The 14259-nt window shown below is 39.1% G+C and overlaps 1 protein-coding gene across 4 annotated transcripts in view; it reads right to left on the minus strand.

Moving 5' to 3' along the window:
* SHTN1 (shootin 1) overlaps positions 1-14259 on the minus strand; it is a 66844-nt gene that overhangs the window by 27106 nt on the left and 25479 nt on the right. For all 4 annotated transcript variants that reach the window (XM_069797068.1, XM_069797067.1, XM_069797069.1 and 1 more), the window contains 3 exons: positions 11895-11992; positions 10859-10940; positions 8950-9044 (listed from right to left, as the gene is read on the minus strand). In XM_069797068.1, coding sequence (XP_069653169.1) covers positions 8950-9044; positions 10859-10940; positions 11895-11992 — 275 coding nt within the window. The remainder of the gene's footprint in view (positions 1-8949; positions 9045-10858; positions 10941-11894; positions 11993-14259) is intronic.

Below are 14259 nucleotides of genomic sequence, written 5' to 3' on the forward strand. Positions count from 1 at the left end.
GTACAAAAAAGACCCTTCAAAATTAATTCTAATTTAAAATTTAAAAAACAATTCCTGCTTCAGCAGGGCAGAAACCTGGCTGCCTGCACAACCCTGAATATTAATTAAAGTGACTGTTGAAAGGGCAAAACAGCTACTAACAGGATTATTTGGACTAGGTGGAATTTAACCAACTGATGGATTAGTTCCGACTTTACCACCTGCTAGACAATTATCTGCAGAGTATCCCAATCAATGCTAGAAACATAAGGCAATGCTGTAGGAATCTACTGAAACCAAAGGCAGATCACAAAGGACAACAGTTTGCTTACATATACCATTTTCATTTAGAAAATCTCCAAGTGTTGTGCAAACCAGCTACGTCTATTTTCCTCTTGAGTTTACAGACAGAAGCTCCAAAGTGCAGGAAATCTGGGACTCGGCCACTTTCCATCAGCAGAGTTTGCACAAGAACTGGGGACGGGGAAAGAGAAGGGGGCGAAATCCTGAAAATAACAGAAGTTTTTCCCTTGACCTTAATGGGGCCACACCTCATTCTCAGACCCTTGCTCTAACCATTACCATACAGAGCATTCACTGCAGCTGTTTTTTGTTTACACCAGAGCTGAAAAAGGAATTCTTCCTCATTAAAAAACTTAGAAAGCAACTCTGTTAGTGTCAAGTCCCTGGGAACTTCGATCGTCGTTCAAGTAGCGTTCAGGGTATAACTGGATGCTTTCCAACTAACTTCTCTCCCAGGAGCAAAATGAGGCCAAAGGAAATGCTTTGATGTCCGTATCTTGCTACATTTCCATCTACACATCATTTGGGTACTCACTCTGTAGAATAACTTTTTTGTCTTAGCTACAGCTTGAAGGGGGAAGAATGTCTCAACACAGCAGCACTCTTATAATGAGGTAATCATTGGCTGCATAAAGTAAAATAAAAATCAGTGGCAAATGCTACCCACTATGAATAGAATAAGAAACGGTATGTAGCAAGGCAGAGTCAAACTTCGGAAGTCTCAAACAGAAAAGAGACGATCAATCAACTGAGCAGTTGGTCCTGATTTCAATCCTTGGCAGCACTGGTCCATCCCCTCCACATCCTAGTGAGAAATCTTTATGGAGTGGTAACTCACTCATTTATATTTGTCTTAGTTTACAGGAGCTGATATCTATTGCATTATGTGTACCCTGAGGCATTATAGTCTTGTGTTCAGACCTGAAATAAGTCTCAACAGAGGTAGGGTCAAGGTACTTTTATCTCCCCAAAAGAACAGGCTGTTTGAAGGATTTTATGTGATGGGGGGGACAGAGTGATCTTGTCCGATTATGGCTTGAAAGGGCACTAAGTGGCTTCAAATTCAGGAGGTACTCAGTTTAAAATATAAATCCAGGTGTGGATTTTAGTTCAATGACTAATCAGGAAAATTATATATATAAACTCTAACTTCTAACTGTTTACCTGTACTGTACTATATTTTATTTATATTAACTTAACTGTACTGTATTATTACTGTACACCTGGGCTTCTGAGCTTCACTGCATATAAATATTACAGCAGGAAACAATGGCTAGTGGGTTTTTTTTGATACAAGAGTTGAGAAACAGATGTATCTTATTAAAACACATTAAGAAACACACCCATAGTTTGGACATTGAACTAGAAATGCTCTCTCTACACTCAGGCTCAAAGCTGCACATCAATGGTATCAGCCTCGTATGAGTTACAAATCCCTTGCAGTTTAGTGGGTTCATAGGTGTCTGAAGCGCTACTCAGGAAAAAAAGCTACAACAAATAAATGGGTTCTGCAGTTAGGACACAATCCAGAAAACTTACTTCAGCACAACCTGAATTCTAAGTGCATGTGGCATTACTCTTGATCTAAAAATTTTTTATCTGGTGCTTATATTCTTCCCCGCCTGGGAACTGCTTCTATGGAAAGTAACTGTCATGTGATGTTAGACAGAAAGAGAAGACTACCCAAACGGCTAGTATCAAGGGTATGGAGGGCATAGGACAAGACTCTAACAAAGAAAAAAAAACCAACCCCCAAGTGAAGTATGGAAAACCAGAGCAATGCATTTCTGACAATGTGCTATGACCTTCATAGACTTCCTCCTTCAGAGAAGCCAAAGATTCAAAGACTAACCCTAGCTGGATTTTCAAACTTCCACAGAAAACTGAGCAACATGATCATGAAAAAGGACATATGCACAGTAATGGACAGCCAACACTCACTCCTCTCTCTCTAGGTGATTCATAGTATTTTATGGTTAATAGTTTTTGTTAAGACCTGCATCAATTTTAGACTAATAAAGATATAATAGTTGCTTTAGTTATTTTGCTAACTGCCAGACAACTTCTAAAGGGACTATTTCTAAAGAGCTACAGGACGTAGCATTCAGAAGTTCTGTGGCTCAAAAGAAGAGGTCTAGTTTACTCAGAATGGGGGAACTGGAGTAGATGAGTTAACCCTACTTCTTGTCCATCATTTGCTTCTCACCACAGAGGTGCTTGGACCATGTGTTTTGAGTGTGAGAAAACTGAATCCCCATCAGCATTGTGCCTTCCTTAAAAACACAGTATTATTTATTTTACCAGCCTGTCCTGTACAATAGGGTTTTTCAAACTATGGCACTCATTCTTCACTTATGAGGCATAACTGCCCAAGGCCCACAATAAAGGGAAAAAAAAAATATATCTATTTTTACTTATTTCTTCATTTCCTGCAGTTAACTGTTTTCTTGGTAGAAATATAGTGATACATTCTCTAACGCTCACAGCCTTACAGCATTTAGACACCATCTAATATATTCAGCAATAGATCATATACCACATGAAAAAGGAGGAAACCTCTTTACTTTTTTTCCCCAATAGATTAATTGCCTGAACAAAAAAGAGAAAGGAAAAAAAAGAGAGAGAGACCAAAGGGATAGTTTCCCAGAGCATACCTCTGTTATTGTTTCAGAAGCCTGTTCTTGGGAAAAAGCTTGATGAAACATATTAGTGTTACATCATGCTTCAAAAGTGGTAACATTCAAGCTCAGGAGAATTCAGGTACTAACCGCTTATCATGTCTCTTTAATTATTATGTCCAGTTCAGTCAGCTGGACTGCAAATTAATTATCTGCAGATACCAGTTGCTGTTGAACTATCCTTGGTAATGCACAGAGTGTGGTACTTGCAAGCACTGAGTTGCTCCATGAGTGCTGGTTTTGCAGTATCCACTCACAGATGTAGAATGTTTATGCAAAAGTCCTCACAAATTAACTCAAAAGGTCACAAATGCATCTGAGGAAGAGTTCTTTGGGAGCTCATGTCATCGAGATAACCAAATCCATCGCACACAACCTCATGAGTAGCGCACACATCTGTTAAGAATGACAATAATTTTTCTTAAGTCTTATAAAATGTTAGACACCTTTTATCTTTCAATAAGGGAAGATTCAGTCCCAGATTAAGTAACATCAGCTGTGCACTGGCCCAGGCACAGGATGCAGGCATTTTGAGGTAAACAAGTTACATGCAAAGATGATGTTGTGTAATAGTCACTTAGAAACACAGACACAGGCATGGTATGCTGTTTTAATGAATCTTAAGTGTTGAGAATTAGAGGGAAAGTCAAGGAAAAGGTGAACAATGCACATTACAGATATCATAGATTTTTTTAATCCATCTGGATCACAGTTCCTTTGAACGCAGCCTTTCAAACTCTCAAACCACAAACTATTCTACAGATAACCATAAACACTTGGGAAACCCTTCTGGTTTTTTTTCCAGTTGTGTGTTTTGAGAAAAAGCCTATGCTAGCCTCAAAAGTGAGAGGAACCCCAGCAAACCTGCTCAGCAGTTTGACACTTCATTTCTATTTATCCAGGACACAGAGGATAGAAAACAATAGCTCAGTACTAACTTTGAGAGCACACTGCCTCTTCTCCGGGAGGTTTCCAGAGTAACTTTAGGTGCAGGGGTTGTCTCCATGCCAGCGCACACGACAGTAATAAACTGTTCACTTTACAAAATATTGTTGCAAGGCAGGATGTATGCTTAATAAACCTTTTATGCCAGATTATTTTGTTAAACTCCTGGGATTTTTACATTGCTAAGACTTTCAATTCACTTCTCTCACTGTGTTCCTCCCCTTTTGGCTTGCTTTGGCTGTATGTATTGTATTTTGCTCATCTTTGTGGAAGAGTGCTTTTCAGGGCTAGCCTCTACATTACTGCGATGGCCTTCAAGATACTCTCTGCCTTCCTTTGTTTTCTTATAAACTGCTCCACAAAGAGCTGAGAGATCTTAAAGTGTCTCTTAAAACATGACACTAGAATTCTGGTAAAGCTTGCCAAGATTCCTCTGTTAACAACCCTGTTTTATTCAGGTAGGTACAGATTTTTCCATGCCCCCACCCCTTATACACTCTATTTATTTTATGCAGATTCCTGTACCTTTCACAATGGATTGTGACTCACTTCAAACCCTCTTTCTTTTTCCTTCCCCCTCTCCACACCACGGCTGACAATATTTACTCAGTTTCTTTAGAACCTCTAAAGAGCACGAATTCTAATGTTTGAAGTTGGATCATTTTTGATTAATTAAATATATATTATGGTGGTGCCAGCAGCATGACTATAATTAAAGCTGTATGGGATTTTTTTTTTTAAATCAAAAGCTCTGATTTTCAAGTGTTCGCTCACTCCTATATGTGCTTGCTCCCTCCCTCTCTTGCTCCTTGTCTTTCCTCTCCCTCCCATCTGCGTTCGCTTCTGCACACACGCTCACCCGCCCATCATCCATATATCACACCTGCACTCCCAATTGCTCACGTTCTGTGGCAAATCCTCCTCACTTGTCAGAAGGGCAGGACGCCAAGGGCATCCCTTCAAAAAGCAGCCTGCACCAGCCACTGATCCGGTCTCCTCCCATCGCAACCGCGATGCAACCCTAGGAGGGCAAAGCTAAAAGATGAAGCCAGGCATGGAGAAAAGGGTCAATCTGAACACATGGGCCAACTCCCCCCGTGAAGGCAAGCTTCAGATACCTCAGCCCCTTAGAAAGGTAACATGCCCACCACCAAGCAAGCCCCTCCACAGGCAGTAAGCCCATATTTCAGTAAGCTAAAAGACACATCTAGGCTGTTTGAGATGTCACAAACAGAAATATGAAACACTAAGACGTGCCATTCTAAAGTCTATGCCATGGCGCTGCGGTGACACCCGCGCTACTTGGAGCCTATTTCCTTTCTCAAAGTGCTCCAAACAAGTCGAGCACAAAGCATTGAAGGTGCAGTGTTGACCTTTACTCAAAGCTATTCCTTCTCCCAACATTGCACAGCTTATCACAACCAACTATTGCAGCTTCTGCAAAATCCAAGCAAAAATCCAGCAGGATTTTTGTTTTTTCAAGAAACATTTTATAGAGACAGAGAAAACATGTGGCTGATGAAAGCAAGCAGAAAATTCCTGCACATCTTTAGCATAATCCAAACAGCTCCTGTAAGCACATCATCGAAACCTCAGCTCTCAAAACACAGCTGCGACCTTGCGGCATGATCCATGCGAGAGGACGCTCATACAACTTCACCCGAGCATAAAGCTTTGCTGTTGTGGATGCAGTTGTGGGCCAGAGCCTGTCTCTCTAATGTCTCAGGTCACCAAAAGGACACCATCAAGTGTGAAACCAGGCCAATGATAATAGAACTTTAAAGTAATTTGAAATGCTACTCGTTCCCCAAACAGAATTGAGCAATGCCTTTGTTGTCACATGCTGTTGTATTTTTAAAAACTTTCCAAAAATCGTGCTGAATAGCATAATACAAAAGGAAAAGAGGTAGGTACACAAAAGGAAGACTAACACAGGCCTGAAGCTCACTGTTCTAATGGCTCCATTTTGGACTGGAGAACTTCATGGAATGAAGAGCCTCAACTGAAGAGCTACACTGTCAATCTGTAACAACAGGGACCCATATTTTCAGAAAAGACAACAACGAAGTAAAGACAAAAACCAAGAAGTACTTGTTTGCAAATAATCAGCATTTCTTTGGCATTGTACTTAACAGCTTGCCTATCAGTCAAATATAAAAAGTACTTTAAATATCATCTTTCAAAAAGTATAGGTGTCTAAATGTTACAGTTATGAATCTAAACCGAAGCAACAATCTGGTCCCAGAGTATCAGATTATACTCTTTTATGGTCTGAAAACCAGCCTAACTACGCATTTATATATTACTCATTTCTGAGAGGTGCAAGACCTTTACATACAATCTTCTGTTGTCAGTTAATGAACAGAAGCACATAATTGTTCTTTACTTCAGATGATAAAGCAAAGCAACAGCAGGAGATGCAAGATAGATACTGTAATAATGCATGCTAAATGAACATTCTTAGAAATTTGTTTTCTGAAAATAACAGTTCTGCAGATATTACAGTCAACAAACACCGTTAATAAAACAATAATGCCTGCACAATCTCAGGAGGTTTAAAAAAAAAAAAAGCATTATAAAAATAGTTATCATAAAAGCATGGGTAATGAACAAATCCAGGTTTCCTAAAATTTAAAAATAGTTGCAATAAAGTAATATTTTGTAACACAGACTGGTAACAATATTGAAAAAAAATCAAATGAATATTTAATAAACATAGGCAATATTTTGTTTAACAACCTTTGGTCACTAATAAATGCCTGTATCTTTAATAAATTTGAATGGAATTTGCAGATCTCATTTTTATTTCTGAAAAACCACAGTGAGCCTTTGATCAAAATGTGAATGGCCCAATGGCACTGAAGCCGTGGCAAAGGGAGGTATCCAGTTCTGCTCAGCAGAGGAATTTGGGCTTCGTCCCACAAAGCTCTGTAAAAGTGGGGTTTGGAGGAGGCTGCATGTACAGCCTCTTTGATTTCTGACATCAATCCTCTTGAGTGATTTCTCTCCCACATCTCTTGACTCTAAAAGCATCCTGAAAAGTCCATCTCTGTACTTAAAATTTGGGAGTTAACAGGGCATTTTAATAATTAGTAAATAATTTTCATTTCTATCATTTCTTATTCCCTTGAGGGGAAAATGTGTCAGCTGCTTTAGCTTTGCCTGTTACATTTTCAACATGTGGCAGAAATACTGACAATAGGCAGGAGACTGCAGGTATATGTATACATACCAGTTACATAAATTTAAATTTACTTCAATTACAAGTTGACTCATTGAATGATTGACACTTCAGTAGTGGAATTGATAAGCAGTAGTTTTTCTAAAGCTAGGTTATACCATACACCTATATGAATGAAAGAGAATCTGCCAAAGCTTAATACACGTGAATTTGCAAATACCTTTCTCCTCTAGGGTGAGCACCCAAGCCTGTTACTCAAATGCAAATTTTCCTATTAACAGAAAGAGAAATTGATCTGTACCTAGAAATTATTAGGTTTCTGCCAAGTTAGCTCCTTCAGTGGGTTTCCCAAAGGGTCAACGGAGTGACCTTGCAAAGGAAAGAAATGGGAAGAGTGGCAAAAGGTGGAATAAGGAGAAAGAGAGCCAGCACCCTTGGCCCAGGTGCCCTGAAGTTCTCCAATGTTTGTACAAAGCACAGAGAGAGAGAGCTCTAAGGCACGAGACAGTGAGTACAAGCAACATCAGGGTTGACTTCCTCATCCCATCTTCCAGATTTCCAAATTTACTTAACAGTTCATCTCAAATCCCCCAAAATGTGTTTGTTTAAAATCTTGCTATATGATTCTGTTCATATCCAAAACACTCAAAATACCCAGCAAAAACCACAAGATTAACAGAACACAGTAAATCTATTCACTGTTTTCTGTACGGCTTCAAAATGTATGCATGCCTTACAATCGCTGACTGAATGCAGTTAGCTGTAGCGGAACTATCAAATACATTTTTAAATTTTTTTTGAGAGAAAAACAGCAGCAGCAAAGACAAAAAGCAAAAGAGCTCTCTGCTCAAACAAAGCTGACTTCCTGAAGGCTAAATACCTGCTTCCTGGCAGCCATGGTTTCAAAATCTAAAATCTACTTCATATCAAATGTTAGATGTTTCCCTTATTTACAATATTTCAGTACTGATGACTCATGTAATTTTGATACATAATGGCTTTCTTTAAAACCTGAGCTCCCTGAAAAATTATTACTTAGGAAGGCCAGCATTTATTAAAGAAAATGTTGATGCATAGCTTGGGATAGAAAAGCTCGAAAATATAACTCAAGTGCAGAGCTCTCAAAATCCAGACTGCAAATAGAAAAAGCACACGAGAAAAAACAAAAACAAAAAGAAAAACCCCCAAAAAACAAACTCATGATTTTATAGGGCTTCAGTCTATCAAGAAAATGAAAGAGTTTGTCAGCATTTTCTAAGGCAAACATTGCCAGTCACAAGCCATCAGAGCAACCACCAGCCATTCTATAATACTGCCCAGTAACTCATTTTCCTCTTTGGGCATTTATACCTTTTCTAAAACACGGAAACAATTTTTTTCAGCTGGAATGCTCCCTGCAACAGGTTATTCAAAAGGCATATGTTAATAGCAGCCAAACTTGCACAAACTCAACTAATACTGTATTTTGCAACGCTTTTTTTGTGAATTCACATATTTTTCAGGAAAAACACAGTGCTTCAAATTATATCACTAGAAAGACAGCTAATCCTTCCCAGATCCAACCCCTACATATACCACGTTGAAATGTTGTGGCTGACTAAGCCCATTATCAATTTAAAGCCTCACTTTAAAAGGGGAAAGAGGTAAGACTGCATGGATAATTCTGAAGTGCTTTATAAATGCTGTTGAAACAGTAAACCCATTTTACGGATGAAGTACAGATGTTAGTTAAGTAGTACGTGGACATTCAAAGTCATCTTTTGTACGAGAGCTGGGAATTGAAATCAAGTCATCTAAGCTGGCAGGGTTTTGCCCAGTTACAATGTCTTCATTTTATAAGATCTCTTTTTCTTGACTACTCACCTCTTGTGCAAACGACTCTGCTTTCTTCCGCAGGTTCTTTTCCAGTTCAAAGTTTACGTGAAGCTCTTCATATTCCTCTACTGCCAGCACAGACACTGTTTATAAGAATAAAACAAGATCAGAAGTGGAATTAATCAAAATAAGAAGAAAGTACTTACTGCTTGATTTACCCAGGTAAGCTGTTACTCCCTAGTACCATGAATCCTTAAATGAAGGTGTAACGTAGTTTTACATTTCCGTATACAGTCTGCTTTGCAATATTTGTCCTGTTTGCTCTAAACCTCACCATATATACGCACAATTACTGACCTTCTGAATAGAGTAATACTCCTCCCATCCAGACTCAAGATCTCCAGTAACAGCCATCACGTAGCACAGATCGTATTTTGCATCTTTGGGTGGAAGCGACCAAAGACTCAAAAGAGCCTTGCTGAATCTACCAAAGATTATTATGTTATTTTGGAGGCACCTGTATTTGCCTTCCTGGTTGGAGTGAGGCTTGATGTGTCCCCTTACAATACAGATTTAAAGGAGTCTCAAGAAGCAAGCAGTGCAATTTTATGTTGCCTGTATTTAAACTGTGGAGGCTCATACGGGTGGCTAAAGCTAACCATGGCGCACGCTCCCCCAAACCATTCTAAACAGTCCTCAGTCCAGGACAGCAAGGATCATTTGTTAGTACTCAAGCATCATTTATTCTTAACATGTCTCACTGACCACTTACATTATCTTGGTAAGCTTTAGCTCTTACTGGCTGAAGACTAGTTTGCAGGGTGATGACATTGGATTTCTAACACTAACAAGTTCCTTGCTTTTTTGGAGATGAGTGTAACAGTTTTTAAAGCTACATACAGTAAGTGGTATTTTAGACAGTGGGATACACACCCCAGCCCACCTGACTCTCAAAATGATGTTAGCTTAAAAAAAAAAAAAACCAAACCATGCAAAAAACCCCAACAGACAACCCACACACTTAGAAAGATTTAAGATAAATTCACCAACGCTGACTGAAATGTATTGGTTACACAGCTCCAAGACAGTGCCACATAGACATGGAATACAGTAGGTATTGAACAGATACTTTGGTAGCTCATTTCAAGCATCCAAAAAAATCTTGTTTTATGTTGCCAGTACATTAGGACCTAGCCTGTATAACTCCTAATTCCTAGAAAACAGGCAAATGTGAAACAAGGGATTGTTCTTTTGATCATGCTTAGAAAAAAGAAAACATTTCAGAAACTTTTCATCTGCCACACTATCCCATCAAAAGCTTCTTCAGGCTGATCTGTCTAATCAACCTATCTGAAGTTTGGTGTTTTACGAGTCTTCAAGTACTGCCTGTCATAGGCTTACGCAATGCGGACACATGGAAGAGGTAAGAGATGAACATTTGATGGAAGCTTACAGGATATGCCCTACTATATCTTGCCCAGACCCGCTGTCCTCCACTTCACTAAAATGCAACGCGCTTGCCTTTTCCTCATCACCCTCTGAACATACAACGAGTTGCTCCCAGGTCTTCAGATACTCAAAATTATTAGCTGTGGACATTCTGAAATGTCCAACTGAAAGGAAGGCTGATGTAACAGTTTAGGAAAACAGGAGATTAAGGCTCAAACTCCATCTCTGTGAAGGACTGCCTTCCTGCCCTAGTTTGCTGCTTGTGTCACAGAGCAAAAAACTTTCCTGTTCTCATATATAACTTGCTATTTACCCTGTCACATTTTCCTGGAGTACAGACAGTCTAGAATAATCCATGTGTTTATGCAGTGCCTGCAGCAATAACGCCTACCGTCAGATCTGGACCACAGTCACTGTTCTTTAACCTACTCTGTACTACAACATAAAAGCTCTGAAGCTTCTGCAAAGGATGTAGCAAACTGTTACAGAACCTGCTTAGACCACACACCTCTGTTACATTTCTCCAACAGTTTTTGCTGCTTATTAACTTCTGTTGTCAAAACAGCCTTTTCTTCTTTCACTTTATTCACCTAGAAAAGTACAAAGAACAAATAAAAAATAAGACTATTTCAGTTAGTGGCATAAGGTATATAGCACATACGTAATGTAAGCAATATTTTGCTTTCAGTAATTCTGTTTCTTAGGTTTGGCTTGATGTTAGGGCTTCCAGTGTGATGGAAAGCATTTTTACCCCAACTTACAGACCTCATAACAGATGTCATAAGAGGGTTATGAACTAAACCTCCCATGGCCCAGTCACATGGCATGTACCAGTCACAGCTGCAAATATAACATTTTTGGAACCTTTCAGGATGAGGTGCCATAGCACCTTGTTGAAAAGTTACTAGCTTGCCCTTGACTGTTTGCGGTTTGATACAGCCAGGCTGCTGGTTTGGGTTTTTTTCCTGGGCTCTGTTTATTGTCCAAGAGCGGTGAGCTGTGTCTTTCTGAATGCAAGTGTTGCATAGACAGGAAGAGCCACTAAGTCCTGATTTGCATCAGTACATGGCTTATCCAGTTTTCAAGCAGGAATGAAACTCTGCTGGCTCAAAAAGCCAATTTGCTGGTCTAATTACCATGACAGGGCACTGCCAATGGCTAAACTCAAGGATACGCTCAATGAAGTAGCACCAGTGATTAAACTGGACATTCTCCAAAAGTGTTTCTTGCACATCTACAGGTTTAAGGAAATCCAAAAATCCCCTCAGGCTGTGATGGGTGAGGGGCTGTCAGGAAGGGGAGATGAGAGTTATAATATGGGCATTAGAACAGATCATGAAAAGTCATGTGCCAGCAATAGCAACAGACCAGACTGACACAGAAGGCCCCTTCTAGGCATATGCCCTAAGTGGTCCATCATATGGGAAGGCTGCGATTAGATGGTATTCAATTAACTTCACAACTGAGCATTTTTAGCAAAATTAGATACAAAAAGTACAGACTACACGCTAACATGGTCTCGCCTTCCATGGTACAATACATACTTCTTCAATTACTTCTACAAGTTTGCACCTCAGGTTTTCCAGTTCAATGGCTAAGGTCTTCTTTTCCTCATGAACAGATATGATTTGATCTCGCAGCTCTACAGTTTGAGGAAGGAAATGAAAAATATATTTTATTCTTGGAAGAAAACAACAAAGGAAATGTAATAGCAATCCAATTACAATGGAGTATGAAGCACCTTGCCTGCATACAAAGCACCAGTTGTATTCAAGGTGCATCCTCAATAATTTAGGAACTTTGCGTAAGTGTCAAGTAACAGATCTATAACTAGGCCACCGTTATAGATTTACTCTATTGAGGTAAGCTGCCTTGCTCAGTACTGCCGTCTTTATTTGCATTCTGAATGATTCATTTCCTGCTATAATGGGGCCAATCCTGCCACCACAGAGTGTCCTCAGTCCTACTCAGGAGACTGTCACATCACAGAGACTCTGGTACAGAGGTAGCAGAAAGCAATTTTTAATAGGTGTCCTTTAAAACAAATTAATGCACTTCAATTCTTTTTGGATCATGAGTTCTCGTCACAAGGGAAATAAACAAAACAACAGGCAGTTAATACTTGGGAGGTTTTCACTGAAGAAATTGTCCTGAACAGCTGCCAATTTATAGTCTTTGTAACATTATGTGAACAGAGTCAGAATATAACCTTTACTGATGGAAGAGCTAATACTTGTAATTTTCCCCTCAGAATTTTTGTTCCTTAATTATCAAAATATAAAATAAATTAAATTCACAATGGAATAAAACATTTGATTATAATCACTTCTTAACGTGAGATCAGTTTGCATACATAATGTATCAAGGTTTAGGGTAACATAAAAACACCACAAAAATACAAATTTATTGATATATATTAGCTTCCAGTAAGTGCTCTCATTCCCCACCTGCTTCCAGTATTTCATAGCACTGCTGTTCGCTGAATACCAGCCACAAGTTGAGAAAATTGTTGCTAATCAATTGCAGATGATGATGACATGCTGGATGTCATTCTTTTTGGTCTCACCTCTTAGCAATGTTGATTCTACCCCAGCCCCTCCCTCCCATTCAGGAGCCTCAGTTTTATTTTCCTCCAAATTAAAGGCACACACATTCTCAAGTAAACGAAAAGACTCGCTTTCCCAGAAGATTCTTGTACCAAATCATCTGTTTTATGGATTTGTGCTTTCCAGTGAAGTTAATGGGAAAAAATGTCTCACTGACATTTATGGTAACTGGACTAAGTGAGGTCTTACAATAAATATATCAATCTCATACAAGGAAGAAAGCATATCCATATAACTAAATCTTTATAAATATGTACAAAAAATGTTTCTTTTCAGACACAGGGTATGCACTAAACTGTTTGACCCACACAGCTGAGTTTTCACTTGTTATATCCGAAAGGTCACCTAAAAAGAAAAACAAAATCCAAAACCTATAAATGAATTTCAGGTACTACTCTGAGACCACTCTACACTTCCATTAGGAACAACAGCTTTATTATCACCTTTCCCTAATGTATGAGATAGCAAAAATAGAGGCAGATATGTGAGGGACACAATTTTAACCCTTTAATAAATGAAAGGGTTTTAATCAAAGAGCCTCAGACTGTACTACCTTATTTGTATACCCTTACAGAAAAGTGGTGGGAAGAAAGGAATCATTCCAAGAAACATCCAATATTTTACTGAATGGTGAGAAGGCTAAAAGACTTCCAAGATTCCCAACAGAAAACACAACTGCTTAGAATAATAAACATACGTAAACCAGATTTCACCTTGGGCAACACCACAAAGCATTGAGGGGAGTCTTGAAAACACATCTTTCATTGCATAAGGTCTTTCACTTAGCAGGTAATCCAAGACGTAACTTCAGATTTTTCCCTGAAGAAAAATGCCATGTAGCTTGGCTTAGGCTAGGGACACAGCCCTAACACTGCCTTTTGGTGCATGTTGTCAGATCACTCTGCTACCATACACACAAACGCTTCTCTCCAGGCACAGGGATGAAATATCTTCCTCTAGCAAATGGGATGCCAATGCTTTTAAAATATGCAGCACTTGTTAAAAGTAAGGTCATTAAGATTTAATAATAAGGCCAGAGAGAGGAGCAGAAGCCAGAAGTTCTAAATCCTCCACAACATGCCACATTTTGTTCTTCAGTGAATTCATCAGCAAGACAGAAAGCATATACTTCAGAATCTTTCTTGAATTATCTATTTGACCCTGCTACCCTCCTCCTAACCACGTTCTCTGATCTGCAGCCAGAGACTTTGCTGTCTTTAAATGTATCCTTGACATCTTTCTCCAATAAAAGATAGGAGGAACTCCAGTCTTATTTCCGATTCAGATGGGTTGCATGGTGTGG

Source organism: Haliaeetus albicilla, chromosome 11 (assembly GCF_947461875.1).
Source record: "Haliaeetus albicilla chromosome 11, bHalAlb1.1, whole genome shotgun sequence".
NCBI classification, from domain to species: Eukaryota; Metazoa; Chordata; class Aves; order Accipitriformes; family Accipitridae; genus Haliaeetus; species Haliaeetus albicilla.